This window comes from Pezoporus wallicus, unplaced genomic scaffold, assembly GCF_028554395.1.
Source record: "Pezoporus wallicus isolate ANWC-B61680 ecotype Strahan unplaced genomic scaffold, APGP_CSIRO_Pwel_v1 contig_8649, whole genome shotgun sequence".
NCBI lineage: Eukaryota > Metazoa > Chordata > Aves > Psittaciformes > Psittacidae > Pezoporus > Pezoporus wallicus.
In genome coordinates, this window is record NW_026639134.1 from 841,046 (window position 1) to 857,399 (window position 16,354).

The window sequence follows — 16,354 nt, forward strand, 5'->3', positions numbered from 1 at the left end:
AGTTCTTGCAAATCAACACATTAATTGAGCCAGGAAATACACCTGGGTTGGAGAGAAGGCTTAAAGGCATTCGCAGGCTAAATTTCCTGCTGCAGCCATTGCAGAAGTGTTATGCTTGCATGTGTTGCTCCTCGAGCTTGGGGGTATTAGCTGCAGGAGACAGGCCATTCAATCCTAAAACGTGATCAGGGGAGCTAGCAGCTTCAGGATTTTCGCACATTTCAAGAAGGAATGAGCAGCTGAGTACATGCTGCTGCACACACGGTTAGGTCATTCAGTGGCTGTCCCACATTTAAATGTAGCCTGGGACTTGACTGCTTCTTACTGCAAAAAGACAGTGCTCAAGCCTGAATTCAGGACTGCTCCCTGGTTCCAGTAGAAGGATTAGCCAGTGTGCGAGCTCTCTTCTCCCTGTCACCTACTGTTTATTTTTCCACTTGCCGTGCAGATGAGTAGTGAGTCCAAGGAAGTTGGACTGTGTTGGTGTTTAGGTAAAGTTTAACTTTGAATATTATAACATGACATGTGAACGCAAATGTTAGTCCTGCCAGGGAGCTCCCAAAGTGCCCTGCTGAGGAATTACATGCCTGTTGTACTCACTGAAGACACCAGCCTGAGACAATCTCTCCTTGTAGATGCAGAAAAGGAATTTCTCACGGAACCTGATACTAAGGGGTGAACAAAGTGATGTTACAGTTGTGAAAATGCAGTAATATCTGAAAAAGACTATTGACTTTGTTGTTCTCTCAGGACAGCTACACTAACCTCCGGAAGGGGGAAAAAAGGTGTATTTTTTCCTTATCTGGACTATTGAGGCATTCAGTATTGACTTCAATACATAGGAAAAATGCGCACATGTCACTTAAAGAGCTTTTTTATATATTTTTGCAAAAAACATGCACAGAAACAGCAGTCTGGCTTTGTTGTGTTTTAGGCTTTAGCAGAGCATGAAGATGAGCTACCAGAAAACTTCAAACCAGCACAACTTATCAAGGACCTTGCCAAAGAAATACGATTAAGTGAGGTTTGTGCTGTTTTCATTATATTAACTATATTGGTCTCTCAATAATCCAGGCTATGAAATGGATTAATTGAAATAAATGAATCTTCTTCCCCACTCTCTTCATTAAAGAAATTCATATGAGGTTTCACGCTGGTGATAAATGTCTCAGGACTCATGTCTCAGGCTGACTTGCCACATGCTCTGGGCTCCTGTTTGCTTTCTCCTCAGTATTGCACAGTGTCTGCCTGTGATACATCCTTTCTCCTCCACCTTCTCCTAGCTGGACTGGCCACACTTCCCCCTCCATACTTTTTTAATTCTTTCACTTAGCTATTCCCCACCCAAAAATATGATAGAACTCACAGAACACTGTTCCTGTCCCCATGATCATGCTCCCTATGTAGGATTTCCCTTTCCTTATGTTCATGTTCTTGTCTATGACACTGTCTGAACTTGGAACTATTCTCCTATACATTGTCCCAGTAAGAAGCCTTGCTCTTGGCTGGCTTCTAGGCAGAATTACCATGGGAAATGTGATAATTGTAACAACAACCTCTCCCCAGAACCAACCCTCAAAAAAGGAGGTTGCATGGAAGTGGGTCTCCTCTGTATGACAGTGCAGGGTGGCCATAGATGGTTCAGTTGTTTTAAGAGGACGTTGTGTTACATTCCCCCCCCACCCCTTTCTAACTATATCAAAGACCTCCAAATTGAAATCTATCTTGTCCTTCTATCCTCTTTGATGTGGTATGGAAGTTTTCTGATTGTCAGAATGCAAGTTAAGCAGAAAATCATTTCTTTTTAATTAGTCAGACAGCATTAACTTTAATTAGGCAGCTATTTTACTGCTGCTTTTTCCTGAGGGCATGAAATACGATTCTGCTACATTTATCACATCTGAATTAAATGCCCAAGCTGGTTAGCATTTTAAACAAAAAATCGTTCATTTTGTATGGGCAGTCCATCTAACAGTCCTACCTGGGCATAAAACCTGGTGAGAGTGACATTCCTTACAAAGCTGCAGGAGTTTCTGCAAGCCAAACTTGTGCTTGAGCAACATGGGATGGGAATTAGAGGTGAGCAGTGCACTGTTGCGTGACGTGGGCTTTGTTCCCTGGCCAGCCTGACCCGGGAATGCAGTTACCCTTTATGGAAGGGGGGATCTTTGGGTTTTTTTTCCCCCAAGGAAGACAGGGTGAGATGAATACCTAACATGAGGCAGGTGGGTCTGAATGCCTTTCCATTTTGTGCTGAACTCCAGAATGCTTCAAAAGCCAGCAAAGCAGACACGAGTGCCAACACCAACATCGAGGAGATGTGTCCTGTGGAAAAGGAGGAGGCACCGTCACCCATCCAAGCAACGCCTCCACCCCAGCCTCTGGAAAAGCTCCCGAAAAAAAAGACTCCCAAAACTGTGAAAACTCCCAAGCAACTGAAGCCATCCAAACCCCCCAAACTCCCCAAACCCCCCAAGCCCCCCAAGCCCCCCAAAACACCAAAAGTTAAGGGAGAAGGGAAAAAGAAAGGAAAGAAGGCAAAAGAGAGTCCCCCACCAGCCATCCCCAATCTGGACTTGCTGGAGGCACACACAAAGGAGGCTTTGACAAAGATCGAGACGCCAAAGAAGGGGAAGGTGGGTCCCATTTTAACTTCTCCCTTTTCTCCTGCCATAATAAGGATAAATTCTAGGGGTTTGAACTGGATGAATTTTAAAGTCCCTTCGAACCCAAACCAGTCTGAGATTCTATGATACTCATTTGAAATGGAACCTCCAAGAAATCTACGATTTGAACTGAGTCTGGCTGTTCTGCCAGTTGACAGCCCAAACTGAGGTGAGGTGAAAATGAAAAGATATTTTTAATGGCTTTTTTTTTTTGCTCCTTGAACCATTATATTCTTATTTCAGGTGTTACTCACACACACGCAGTGCCATAACCAGTTATCAAAGATGACGGAACTCATTTCTAAAGCCTCTTAGCTTGCATAAGATTTTAGTCTAGAATGAGTGACTGAAGATAAAACAATAGTTTGCTTCTATTTTTGCCCACGTAAGGCAAGTTTCATTTTGATGTCCTTTAATTCAGCCAGAATTTTGCTGCTGACTTCAGCAGGGCCCAGGATTTCATTGAGGCACAGGCAGCATGATGTGTTGTAAACTGTTTGTTAAAAAGCATCTGTAAGTCTTGTCTAAAACTCTTCCAAATTTCCTAGGAGTTTGTATGCAGTTTGTGAAACCTGCCCATGGAGCATTGGCAGGGAGATCACAGTACTCCTGTACATTGGTATGTCAAGTAGAAATGCAGCTGGTCTTCTGCATTCAGCCGTTCTTGATTGAATCTCATATTTGGGTTCAGAAAGAATGAATCAGCAGTTTTCATGTTCTAATCCAGCTAAAGGGTGTGTTTCTGTACCATGCTGGCACTCCATCCTCATTCAGATACATGCTGTTTTTTTCCCCAGGCTGCAAAGAACGTTCTAAGTGCTCCCAATAAGGAAACTGCTACTAAGCAGAATGAGGTGGAGAAATTTGAAGTTCGAGAGCAAAATAAAAGCAAAACAGAAGCCAAATGGAAGTACAAGGTAATGTCTCCTGTTAAATCCTGCTGCTGATTCTGCCACAAAATTAAGTGATAGGTGAAGTCTGGAGAAATACTCATACTAAGCAAGAGAGTATTGAGGCACCAATTTTCAGTTCTCAAAGAAAATGGGAAGCAATCATTGCTGGGGGGGGGGGGGGGGGGGTGCAAATTCTTCAAAGCATGTGCTGAATTGTCCATTTTCATCCTTGGGTAAGCCCAAGATAAATCTCACTGTAAATAGTGAGATTTATCAGTGCTGATTTCTTGTGATTCTTACTTTAACACAGCGGTAGTACTTTCAGTCTGGAGTAGTTCCAGAGAAGTCAATAACTAATGATGGCGTAAAAGTAGAGTTAATGAAATCTGAATTATGCCACATGAATATAAAGCTTTCTTTCCTGGAGGGCTAATGTAGGGTGAGTAAAATCATTCATAGAATAATATAGTTTTTCCCTAGGTACTATTTAAAACAAGGTGACATGAAGCTTTCTTACAGAAATAGCTGCTTTGTGAACTTCTAATGACAGAGGTGCAAACAAATCCCACCAAACAAAACAAAAATACATGCTTTTTCACCTGGGAAAACTACTAAGAATCATGAATCATTAACATCAGAGACACCTAAAATTTTTGTGTAAAACTAGTCACAGTTAATGTGATCAGATCAATATGTACCAATTAACTCCACGGCCAGTACAGCTTAGGAAAGTACTAGGCGATGCTGAAAAAAGTCATCAAAGTCTTCCACTGCACTGAATGACTTTGATATTAAATTATTGAATTCATAATTCAGGCTCTTCTGAAGGTGTGAAAGAAGCAGGTGGAGACTAGGAAAAAAAACCAGTTGTATCTGGGAGGTTGTAGGCACTGTGCTGGATTCTGTCCTTACCCACACAGGCACTATGCTGCCGAGCAGCGTGCTTGGTTCCTGCTCTGATCCACAGAATGTGTGTTTAGTTTTTGACCTCAGTCTGTACCAGTTCAAGAGAGCAGTATGTATACTTGCCATCATGTTTCTGACATGCACTGCTTAAAGTGGTGCTGAAGTGCTTCCTGACTGGGGACAAGTTCCTTGCTAAAACCCATGTTAGTCTATGGAAGACTAATCCTCTATCACTCACCACATTTGGGGGAACATATTATTCTCCTCGTACAAGTCAGTGGATTCTGAGGTTAGCTAGGGATCTGAAGTAACAACAAGGCATTTAACTGATTTTATTGTTTTGGCTTGGGTCATTCTCCTTTCAGAACAGTAAACCTGATTCACTTCTAAAGATGGAAGAGGAACACAAATCAGAGAAGACACCTTTATCAGGAAATAAAGACAACAAATTTACATTCTCTTTCTCTAACAAGAAATTGCTTGGGTAAGTAAAAATCTGACAACACACATCAACTAAAAAAGCAGATTTAAAAGTCATTATTTAGGTTTATAATGATTTTTTATACAAGAAGATGAAAATCTGCCTTTGTGGTCAGTGTAGAAAATACACTCGCATGAAAAGTTCTTTTCTCTAAACTTTTACCTAGAGCACAGCTTAATTTGCCATAACAGCAAAAACCTATCTTTGAGGCTGGTAGTTTGCTTGTGAATAGTGTCTTCAGCGTTCAGCACTGAGTTTTGGCACTTCAGGTTCTTACTAGTTCAGTTATATTAGGTGGGTTTGGGGCAGATCCTTCATGGCACAATTTTAAGTAACTGTTAAGCGAACTCTGCATTCCAAAATTCCATGCTGCACATGCATTATGCAAATCATGCTATACTTTGAGACAGCTTTAAACAATGTAGTGCTTATTTGAGGCCAGCCAAGGCCACTCTAGTGGGCATTATATCTTGAGATACAAATTTTAGGTTCAGAAACATGTTTGTAAACTGACTCAAGTTGCTGTGGCACTTCAGGACGTACCCAAGTGTCCTGAGATTTCTGCATCAATATACTCGCTGTCTTCTCGAGTCCACTCACAAGGTGTTTTCCAGTCAGAGTGTTGTTACTGATTTGTAATTATTTTCCTTTCAGTTCAAAGGGAGTCAAACCCCAGCTGAACACCAGTGTGTTTGGGTCACTGCAGAATTTTAAAGAAGACAAAGCAAAACCTGTGCGTGATGAATATGAATATGTGTCAGATGATGGTGAACTAAAAATTGATGAGTTTCCAATCAGGAGGAAGAAAAACACTACAAAAAGAGAACTGCCCTGTAAGAATGTTTTCTATTTTGTCTGTATCTGTACAACAAAATCTTAGGTATTGATTGTCCAAAACTAGGCTTTAAAATCTGGATGATTTATAATAAAACAAGCTGTGTCTTAACTGTCAGTCCAGTATAAGTGGATTGGGAGCGCTGGGTTTTGAAGAGAAAAGAACCATGACTTTCTTTCTCTTTTTGTTTTCAATTCAGTTTTGTCAGATAAAAAAGACAGTCTGCAGCACACTCCTGTTAAGAAGCCAAAGGTGGAGTCGGTATCATACAAGGTATTGTTATATTGTACATATCACAGGAAGCACTCATTGTATGTCTCTAACAAGTACATGTGGCAGGGCTGTGATGGCAGGAGCAAAGCCTTCTTATGGCTGCTGTGGCATCCTCTCCTTCACTCCGCAGTCCCAGTCTGCCCAGAATAGGCGGCAGCCAGACGTTGCCAGCAATAAGTGTCATGTGGTGCTGTGGCTTGAACTGCTGGTACATGGTCAGGCCTGCTGGGAGGCTTGCAGGGACCATGAGAGTTGTCCAATGCCACAACAACAGGAGCAAGGAAGAACTTCCTTCTTCCTGAGAAGAAGGTAAGTTCCTTCTTACGTTCCTGTAAGAAGGAACGGGAAGAGTCAGATGGAGTTTTCTGTCATACCTGGCTTGATGTTACGTTGCTGATTGATAGACACATGGGGCTGTCCCAGGCTGCAGTCTCAACCTGTGTCTGTTCTCCTGTTTCCATTCACTTTAAACACTGGTTGTTAAATTTCCATGTTCATGTTTGACAGATGAAACTGCGAGTACTCATACAACGGAACTCATGTCACCTCTCATTTCACATTACTAGAAGCCCTGAATACCTATTAGGTGGCAATTAAAGATTTTGTTTACTATCACTTAGCAGAGTCTCCCTCTGCCCATTATGGGTTTACATCTAGAATGCTGTCGACACAGCGTGATACTTCACATGCCCCTTTACATGCAGTGTCAATGTGCCTGTTGATAGCTTGCCTTCAGGAAGTTGAACAGCACACATGGAAATTTGCTCTGTATTAGCATGGAAGCTTAATATTGGAAATTAAATGACATTAAAATTTAATGTTTTGCCCAACTGTGATTAATAAAATTAATAAAAATTAATAAAAATTCATATTATAATATCTGAATAAATCAGGGAAAGCAAAATACGTTATTAACACAGCACTGTAGCTGACTCAAATGTTTGTCCCTAAGAACTAGGAAATCCTTTTCATCCTGGTTTGGCTCAGAGATACTCAAGAGCAAGTGCAGACTTCCTTGCCTGAGTTAGTAGTTGTTGCCTGGAGACCAGTATACAGAGAACAGGGAAAAACCTGCTGGTATCTCGCTGTGCAGAAGCTAAAGGAGGGAGGCCAGTCCTTGGAGAGGACAGTGCAGGCTATGCATAAGGGCTGGTTCTTTAGACATCTGAAAACAGGGCTGGAATGGGGAAAAAAGATGTTCTGATATACTCTAGACTACAGTGCATAGAGATACCAGCCCCAGAAAGACAGCAGATGCAGGCAGCTTCCTTCAGAGGCCTCAGATCCCACTGTTTCTATGTGGCTATCCCATTCCTCTGGCAGTTCTCCCTGTTCTCTTGCAGTAGTGATGCCAGAAGTGGCTCTGTTAACAGTTTTGCAAGATACAGATCTGTGCCCTGATGCATGTCTGGGCTGACAGACATATGGCCACTCATTCATTTCTCTTGCTACATGGGTCGTGGTCTCAAGAACTGGAGCAGGGGCCGAGAATGGAAATGCCACCTTATGGTGGTTTGATGCCAGGTACAGGATCAGATCTCAGAGCTGGTTCTTCAGGGTTGGAAGGGGATAGAAATCCTGCCATGCCTATGGCCTGCAAGGCAGCTGACATTTACTGTGCACCTGATTTTGTTTGTCTTTTGGTCTTTTGTTGTATTTAATGAAAGCACATGGCAAAGGCCAGGCCTGTGTCTCTGGAGGAGCAGGAGGCTGGGGACTAACTTCCACTTTTTTGAACCTGTTCCTTGTTTTTGCAGAGTGATGACTCGTCAGATGAAGATTTGCTTCACATTGACACAGAGGCAAAGCCAGGGCGCAATTCCAAAGTAAAGAAAGAGAGTGGAAGTTCAGCAGGAATTCTTGATCTTCTGCAAGCAAGCAAGGAAGTTGGGGGTTTGGAGTATAATACCAACAGGTATGCACTGAGGGATGGTGTTCCCTCTTACCCATAAACAGAAAAGGCTTTTTTGTGGCTGTGTGTGTGAGAATGAATTTTGCACCTCAGCAGCTGCTTTTTTTTTTTTAATCCAGTAAGGAAATTCTTCCTTTATCCTGTGATCTGGAGGGAGAGGTGGGAAAGTGAATGGGAAAGATTTTGGTGATATAATGTAGAGGCATTTCCCATCTGCAAATGTTGAACATCCATTTTAGCAATAATACCATAATAGATGAATCATTCAAAAGGAAGGGTGAATTCAGTGGATGTGGCTTGAGGGCATGAATAATGGTTTTTAATGTAGTAATAATTAAGTAATATAGTAATGTTGTAATAATAAAGTCATCTAGATGACCAGCACTCCTTCCATAAGGCATTATAAGGTGTTGTGTAGTTGCCCCAATGTCAAATGTTTGCAGGAAGAAAACAGGGAATTGTCTACCCTCCTTCACACCCCGGTCATCATTCTTCTCCCCACCAAAACAAATGGCTTGGAAAACACCAAACTCTTTCATGGATACTTCTATACCTAAAATGGAAGTGCTTGTCTGGCCTTGGTTGGGTTTTATATGGGACCTTTGTCGGGAGACACTGGTATTGCCACTGGATGGTTTGGAATATGGTTAATAAGGGAAGCAGTAGAGCTTTTAGTAATCCAAACAGTGAGGAGTTAAAAGCAATACAGAATTGGAAAATACGTCTCCTAGACTCAAATCCTGCAGTGCAAGATCGTCTGGAACATGGGTTTTGTTTGGGCCCATCTCCAAACAAATGGATGGGTTCACTACCTCCAGTCTTTTAAGATCTTAAACTGCTGGTAGAGAGCTAGGTAGCAGAAGCATTCATGTTGTTTTGAAAAAAGCTAGTGGAACTCTTCACATATGGAAATGTCTTGCTTAACTCAAACAAATCCCCAAGAAGGGCTTTTAGGAACTGAGTTTGTGGCTTCTGTGCATGTAATGGCACCACAGACATGAACTGCAACATCTTATGTCCTGTCCTTCCTAGTAGTCTGCTGATGAAGTAGATCTTTGCTGCTGCAGTCTTAACTGGATGATTTGTCCCCCATCTGTAGAAGACCAAAGTTATTCACCTAAGCACTTTCTGCTGCTCCATAGGAACCACAGCCTTGTTACTTCTGGAAGCTCTGGGTAAATTGCTGGCACAAGTTTCTAGCCTCTAACTGTGCCTGTTGTGCAAACAAAGGAGTTATCTCCTGGAAAGTGAGAATGACAGGTCAGGTGGAAATGTGGCATGTGAAATGTATGGCAAGGCTGTTCTTGTCTGGCCTTTTAATAAGCCAGTTCCATCTTAACTCTGCTTCATTCAGCCATCTTTACCAGGCAGGCTAGGCATATCATAGAATCATAGAATGGTTGGGGTTGGAAAAGTCCTTAATATCATCTATTTCCAACCCCCTGCTGTAGGCAGGGACACCACAAACTAAACCATGTCACCCAAGACTCCATCCAACCTGGCCTTGAACACTGCCAGGGATGGAGCATTCACAGTTTCCTTCGGCAGCCTCTGCTAGTGCCTCACCAACCTCACAGTAAAGAACTTCTTCCTTGTATCTAACCTAAGCTTCCCCTGTTTCAGTTTGAACCCGTCATCCTTTGTCCTATCGCTGCAGTCCCTAATGAAGAGTCCCTCTCCAGCATCCCTATAGCCCCCCTTCAGATACTGGAAGGCTGCTATGAGGTCTCCACGCAGCTTCTCTTCTCCACGCTGAACAGCCCCAACTTTCTCAGCCTGTCTTCATACGGGAGGTGCTCCAGTCCCTGATCATCCTCATGGCCTCCTCTGGGCTTCCTCCAAGAGCTCCATGTGCTTCTTATGTTGAGGACACCAGAACTGCACACAATGCTCCAAGTGGGGTCTCACGAGAGCAGAGTAGAGGGGCAGGATCACCTCCTTCAACCTGCTGGTCACGCTCCTTTTGATGCAGCCCAGGACACAGCTGGCTTTCTGGGCTGCAAGCAGTGTTGGTTCTCCAGGATGGCTGCTTGAGGCAGAATTTATCCTACTCATGATTCATACAGTAGATTTTGCCCGTGGCAGGGGGATTGGAACTAGATGAGCTCTAAGGTCCCTTCCAACCCAAACCATTGTGATTCTATGGTGCTTGAGAGCAAGAGGTGTATTGCACCATTTTATACGTGCAAAACAGCAAAACCAGTTTGCTTTGAGCAGTAAAACCAGATCCCACATTCTGTGATATCAGTATCTGTTTCTTCCCTGCTTTGTCTAGCTCTGCTTTGGTTATAAAAGCCACAGAACCTGTGGAGGAAGTAGAAACAGCTGTAGCAGTGGTCTGAGAGTTGAGAACAGACTGGACAAAGAGATGGGTGCTGTCCTCACCCATGCTGTGCCTTTGCTGGCTATTGGGGGGTGTGACCCAGGAAAAGAGGAGTTTGCAAAGATGAAAGGACCTGTTAAAATGGAATGAAAATGTTCCCTCAGATAGGAAGATATTATTATCTAAACCCAGGAAAGATGGGAAGCTAAAAGCCATAACTGAGAATTCCAAAAGATGCGCCTTGTGGTCAATGGGGACCATATGGAATAAGTTACCAGAGGAAATCATAGCAGCAAATTTTATCAGTGAGTTTAAATATATATATTTTTTTTATATATATATATGGTTTTTGATGTTCAGAGAGAAGATGGAATTTTTTAAGGTCGCAGTGTGGTGACAGAGCTATAGAGAAATCAAAAGGAGGGAGTGTTTCTGAACCAGAGACATCTTTTGGTTCAATCTTCTCAGTTTATTAGGCAGTTGTCTCGTTCACAGCTTGGAGATTAAAGCATGTTATATAGACTGGCTTCATGCAGAGTACATCAGTTGTGGAGTGCCAGGCAGCCCTGTGACAGCAATCTTGCCATTGTGCAGCAACATTGGGAGGTTGTTACTCGCTGCAGCACAGTGCCTGAGATTCTCATCTCTCTGTTGAACAGAGGTCTGCGTGCCGAGTCTCCTCTAAGAGTTCTCTTTTCAGTCCTAATGGGGGTGAATAAGCCAATGATTTTCAAATCAAGTAACATAGTCACTATGTATTACAGAATCCCAGAGTGGTTTGGTTTGGAAGGGACCTTAAAGCTCATCCAGCTCCAACCCCCTGCCATGGGCAGGGACCCCTTCCACTAGAGCAGCTTGCTCCAAGCCCCTGTGTCCAACCTGGCCTTGAGCACTGCCAGGGATGGGGCAGCCACAGCTTCTCTGGGCACCCTGTGCCAGCGCCTCAGCACCCTCACAGGGAAGAGCTTCTGCCTTAGATCTAACCTGAACTCCCCCTGTTTTAGTTTGAACCCATCACCCCTGCCCTATCACTACAGTCCCTGACAAAGAGTCCCTTTCCAGCACCCTTGTAGACTGCCACAAGATACTGGAGGGCTGCTCTGAGGTCTTTTTGCAGCCTTCATTCTCTTCCTTGCTTGGGAAGTGTCTTTTGCCGTCTACAATGGGTTAAAAATGCCACTCAGTAATGGAGGAGGACTCAGGCCTTTCAGTTTCCTCCCTCCAGCCTGGGCTCTGGAGCCAGTGTACTTGTAGACTTTGTGGTTTCTGAAATCAAAGTCACTAACGCAGTCACATAACTAAACTCCGCATGAGTTACTACACTGTGTGTGGTAGTTCAGTGGGAATGTGTCATATCAATTTTGGCTCTTGTATAAACAATTAGGCTTTGGCAGTGTGTGTTGCAGCTTGATTGAAGAAAGCTCCCGATAAATGAAATGAGTATGTTTCATTTCATAATTATGCTGGGCTGTTTAAATGGCCATAACGTGCTTTTTAAAAGAAATAAATGGAAGAAATATGATATACAAACCTACCGTGTCACAATGTAATGCCAGGTGGTCATGTCTGACTCTCAGCAATAATTTCCATCTTTCCCTACTTTTAAAGCAGTAAGAGGTAGGCATATGTATGTACTTGTATATATATATATGTATAAAAATATATATATCAACCTTGAAAAGAGGAGACTCAAGACACCTTAGAGCAGCCTTCCAATACCTAAGGGGGCCTACACGAAACCTGGAGAAGGGCTTTGGACAAGGGCCTGTAGGGACAGGCCAAGGGGAATGGCTTTAACCTGCCAGAGGGGAGACTGAGATGAGCTCTTAGGCAGAAGCTCTCCCCTGTGAGGGTGCTGAGGCGCTGGCACAGGGTGCCCAGAGAAGCTGTGGCTGCCCCATCCCTGGCAGTGCTCAAGGCCAGGTTGGACACAGGGGCTTGGAGCAAGCTGCTCTAGTGGAAGGGGTCCCTGCCCGTGGCAAGGGGGGTAGAACTGGATGAGCTTTAAGGTCCCTTCCAACACAAACCAGTCTGGGATTATGTGAATTTTTTTACCTGTGGACCATGTAGCAGCTGCACCTTGGTTTACCATGCAGTGCTGGGTGTTGCAGGGGAAGCTAGCAGCTTCCAGCGTGAACTGCCTTCAGTTCCTGCACTGTACGCAGCTAAAACCACCAGGCTTGCTAGGCAGGGAAGAGTTATTGCAGTAAACTAATCTCTCAATCGTGTGTCCTTGTCTTTACAAGAGTAAAAGGAAAGAATTTAAATCTGTAGCAGGGAAGCCATGCAAAATCTCAGACTGGTTTGGGTAGGAAGGGATCTTACAGCTCACCTAGTTCCAACCCCTGCCACTGGCAGGGACACCTTCCACTAGAGCAGCTTGCTCAGAAGTCACAGAGCCACAGACCGTTGAGAAATGCTCTAGCTGCTTTGCTCCTGCTCCCCCGCTGATTTCAAGTGTTTGCTAAGTCAGAGTAGTAACTCACAGAGAGTTCACTCCCATAAATATTTTGGTTTTGAAGTCACTGCTGAAGCAGCAGGAAGGGTATAGATAGGTCCTTCCAGAGCTTATATATTGCTTCCTGGGTCTTTCTGAATTCTTTGAGGCTTAGAAAGCTGCAATGCTTCTAATGGAAATACACACAAGCACATGCTCTAATGAGAAACACTTTGCCCCACGCACAGCTCTATCTCTTTGAGACATTTCTCCCACACGTTCAGGCTGTGGTCTGACTCTCAGAACCACTGGTTTTGATCATATTCCACAATTTACTTGTTGAAGTTTGTGTTGCTTAAGGCAGTTCCCCTCTGATTTGCCGATTTAGTGGTCACTACTTGATGGTCTGTTTGCAGTGTTTTGAGAGGTCGGTGTTTGCAAAAGCAGTTGGGGGAAAAACTGGAAAGAAAATATGTTAATTTCTTATAGATGGTGCAAAATATGCCTTTGACAAGGAGAAGGCTAAAGCATCTGGCATGATAATGAAGGGATTAAAATGTCTCTTTCCTAACTAAGTATTCTTTTATTCATTGAGTTTCTAGCTGCTAACCCCAGTCTTAACTCATTTCCAGGATTATTTATTAATGCAATTAGTGACCAGAAACTCCCATTATGTCTTGTACATTACTCTATCCCGAGTCCTGTAATGGTTTAAAGTGGATTGTATTAAAGTAAAGTAAGAGAAAGCAATGTGGTACTGCTAATTTGCTTGGGAAATGCTGTATCCTGGTGGCTTGTGCTGCACAACTGTAAAAAATACCATTCCCACAGGAGGGGGGGGGGTGTTGCATTTTACATTTCACTTTTTGCCCAAACTCCAAAGTTCTGGCAGTGCATGATGATGTGTTCTGCCTGCCACAGAATTAATGTCTGACTTCCTCTGAGGACATTATCATTCCTCTACTTTCTCTGTGGTGGGGAGCTTGCTTTCCACATCACTAAGCATAGATGCCAGTCAGAATTTACATGTTGTTGACCTCAGCCTGCTCCATAGGAATGTGTTTCTTCCCGTAGTAGATGTGCTGTTGACAACTGGCATTAAAATACCAAAAAGCAAGTTCCATGAAAGCAAGGTTTTCATCCACCCTGCAGCCCCCCCATCCAGTCCATGTCTCTCCAGCATCTCCCATAATTAATCCATCCCAAACCCACATCAGAAAACCATCCCAATGCATTGTAGAAATTTCTTCAGTTGTTTGTGACCACAATAGAATCATAGAATGGTTTGGGTTGGAAAGGACCTTAAGATCATCCAGTTCCAATCCCCTGCCATGGGCAGGGACACCTCACAGTAGACCATGTTGCCTAACTCTCTGTCCAACCTGGCCTACACTATTCTCTTCTAGCAGATCCTGGAGTAGTGACATCCCCCAGTGGGAACTGTTGCCTGTGATCATGAGCTTCCTTACAGTTGTTCAGATTCTTTCTCTACTCTCTGGCAGCATGTCACAGAAGCACACCACAGCATCCCCCTCCAGTGCTGACCCATAAGCCCTTAGAGCTGGCAGTAGAGACACTGTGTCATTGCCAGACTCTTTCCAGCAACAGGACTGTTGCAGATTCTCTGAAGTTTTACTGTATCTTTCTATATTTTGTGTTTGATTATGAAGCAGTTAACTATTAGAACATCTTGATTTAAGAAGTTAGCCTCTATGTTAGCATGGGATGCTGTGTTAGCTTAGAAATTAGATGCTGTGTTGCTTCAAGTCCCTGTTCTCTGTGACGTGCTAGCCTTAGTCCTTACTCTCTAGAGCATAACAAAAGCACTTAGGGTTCATTGTATATAGGATGAGTTATGTGACAACCTGGCAAGGTAGAAATCTCACTGGCCAACTTGGCAACAAAACTTACTTTTAAGGTGACCTAAAGTAAACTGCCTTCATTACAATACTAAAAAGCACACCCACAGATTGAGAAGACCCTTGCCCAAGTGAAGACCCTTCCTCCGCGCAAGCGTAGTAGCAGAAGAGAATGACACTGCAGATATTATAATTGTATGTAAATCACTAACCAATCGTTGTAACTGGGAGTGTACTACCTTGTGATTTTTGTGTATAAATGTAAGGATGAAATCAGCACTGGGTGTGCTTGATTTGTGGAAATTCCACCTAGCACCCAGCGCTGCAATAAAGAAGTACCTGCTTCTTAATGCTACATTGGTGGTAAGGAGTTATATTCTCCCAGCTTTCGGTGACAGGACAAGGAACATTGGCCATAAACTAAAACACAAGTTTTACCTCAACATGAAGAGCTTCCTTCTGTTGAGGGTGGCAGAGCACTGAACAGGCTGCCCAGGGGCGTTGTGGAGTCTCCCTCGCTGGAGACATTCTAAACCCTCCTGGACACGTTCCTGTGTAACTTCTCCTGGTGGCCCTGCCTTGAAGAGGGTTAGACTGAATGATCTAAAGAGGTCCCTTCCAACCATAAGGATTCCATGATTCTTTGTGATCCTATGAATGCTGGTTTGGGCTACAAAAAGTAACCTGACCCCTGTCCTCACCCCTGCTGATGCTGTCACCTGTCAGCATCAACAGCCCGCAGAGAGCTGCCCATTGCATGCCAGCTTCCTTACTTCTGGGGCAGCACCCTAAAATCTAGTGGGCTGATGGGGATACTGCTGGTAGCATAAGAATCACTTGTGGTATGTCCAGCTGCTCAAAAGGCAGTAATCAGGAAACCTCTCCTAGCAGCACTGTGCAAGAAAAGGAGTAAGCTGTTTGTGAGGGGTTCCTGTGTTTCTGGAATCACTGATAGCTCTTATGTTTCTCACTGTTCCCCACAGTCAGCCACCTGCCTCACCCAGCACGCAGGAAGCGATCCAGGGCATGCTATCCATGGCAAACCTCCAGTCCTCAGAGTCTTGCCTCCAGCCATCGTGGGGAACCAACCAGGCAAAGAATAACTCCATCTCCACACAGAACTCTAAAAAAACGGGTGGTGGCAGCAACAAAGCCACCGGCAAACGGTTACTGAAGAAAAGCACAAAGAACAACATCGACATAGAAGATTATGATGAGGACCAGGACCACTTAGATGCCTGTTTTAAAGATTCAGACTATGGTGAGTACAGATGAGCTCTAAGTGGGTGCCTGGGGCTGCATGTACATACCTGTGCATGTTTGCACATACACCCATGTTTCTCATGATGCGCTTGCTCACATTCTGTCCCATTGGAATCCACTGGGTGTTTTGGGAAGGAGGAGTGCAAATAACAAGAGACCTGCATGGCAAAATTAAGCAAACACCGTAAAGATGGGTAGGCTGACCCCAGAGCCAGTGGTGACATGGCCATCCAGACAGACTGTATTTGGGGCATGTCACAATCAGACAGTCTTAAGAAACATGGAAGTCCACTGAAACCACAGCAGTCAGCCAAGAAACAGGAAACTGTCCCAGAAATGTGTGTCAGGTACTAGTACTTATGACAGAAATGTCTTTGTCTACACAATGGCAATAAAATATCTAGCTAAGATGAATGAGAAGTTGGATTTGTACTTGGAAAAGGGATCCAGTGGTGTTTGAGTGCTGGCAGAGAATGCCAGCATCTGAAGCAGAAATGGGCACAAAG

The 16,354-nt window shown here is 43.8% G+C and overlaps 1 protein-coding gene across 4 annotated transcripts in view; it reads left to right on the forward strand.

Moving 5' to 3' along the window:
• PHF2 (PHD finger protein 2) overlaps nucleotides 1-16,354 on the forward strand; it is an 83,140-nt gene that overhangs the window by 60,464 nt on the left and 6,322 nt on the right. For all 4 annotated transcript variants that reach the window (XM_057413791.1, XM_057413790.1, XM_057413789.1 and 1 more), the window contains exons 11-18: nucleotides 935-1,024; nucleotides 2,265-2,636; nucleotides 3,464-3,583; nucleotides 4,831-4,949; nucleotides 5,601-5,779; nucleotides 5,981-6,054; nucleotides 7,812-7,969; nucleotides 15,569-15,846. In XM_057413791.1, the coding sequence (XP_057269774.1) occupies nucleotides 935-1,024; nucleotides 2,265-2,636; nucleotides 3,464-3,583; nucleotides 4,831-4,949; nucleotides 5,601-5,779; nucleotides 5,981-6,054; nucleotides 7,812-7,969; nucleotides 15,569-15,846 (1,390 nt within the window). The remainder of the gene's footprint in view (nucleotides 1-934; nucleotides 1,025-2,264; nucleotides 2,637-3,463; nucleotides 3,584-4,830; nucleotides 4,950-5,600; nucleotides 5,780-5,980; nucleotides 6,055-7,811; nucleotides 7,970-15,568; nucleotides 15,847-16,354) is intronic.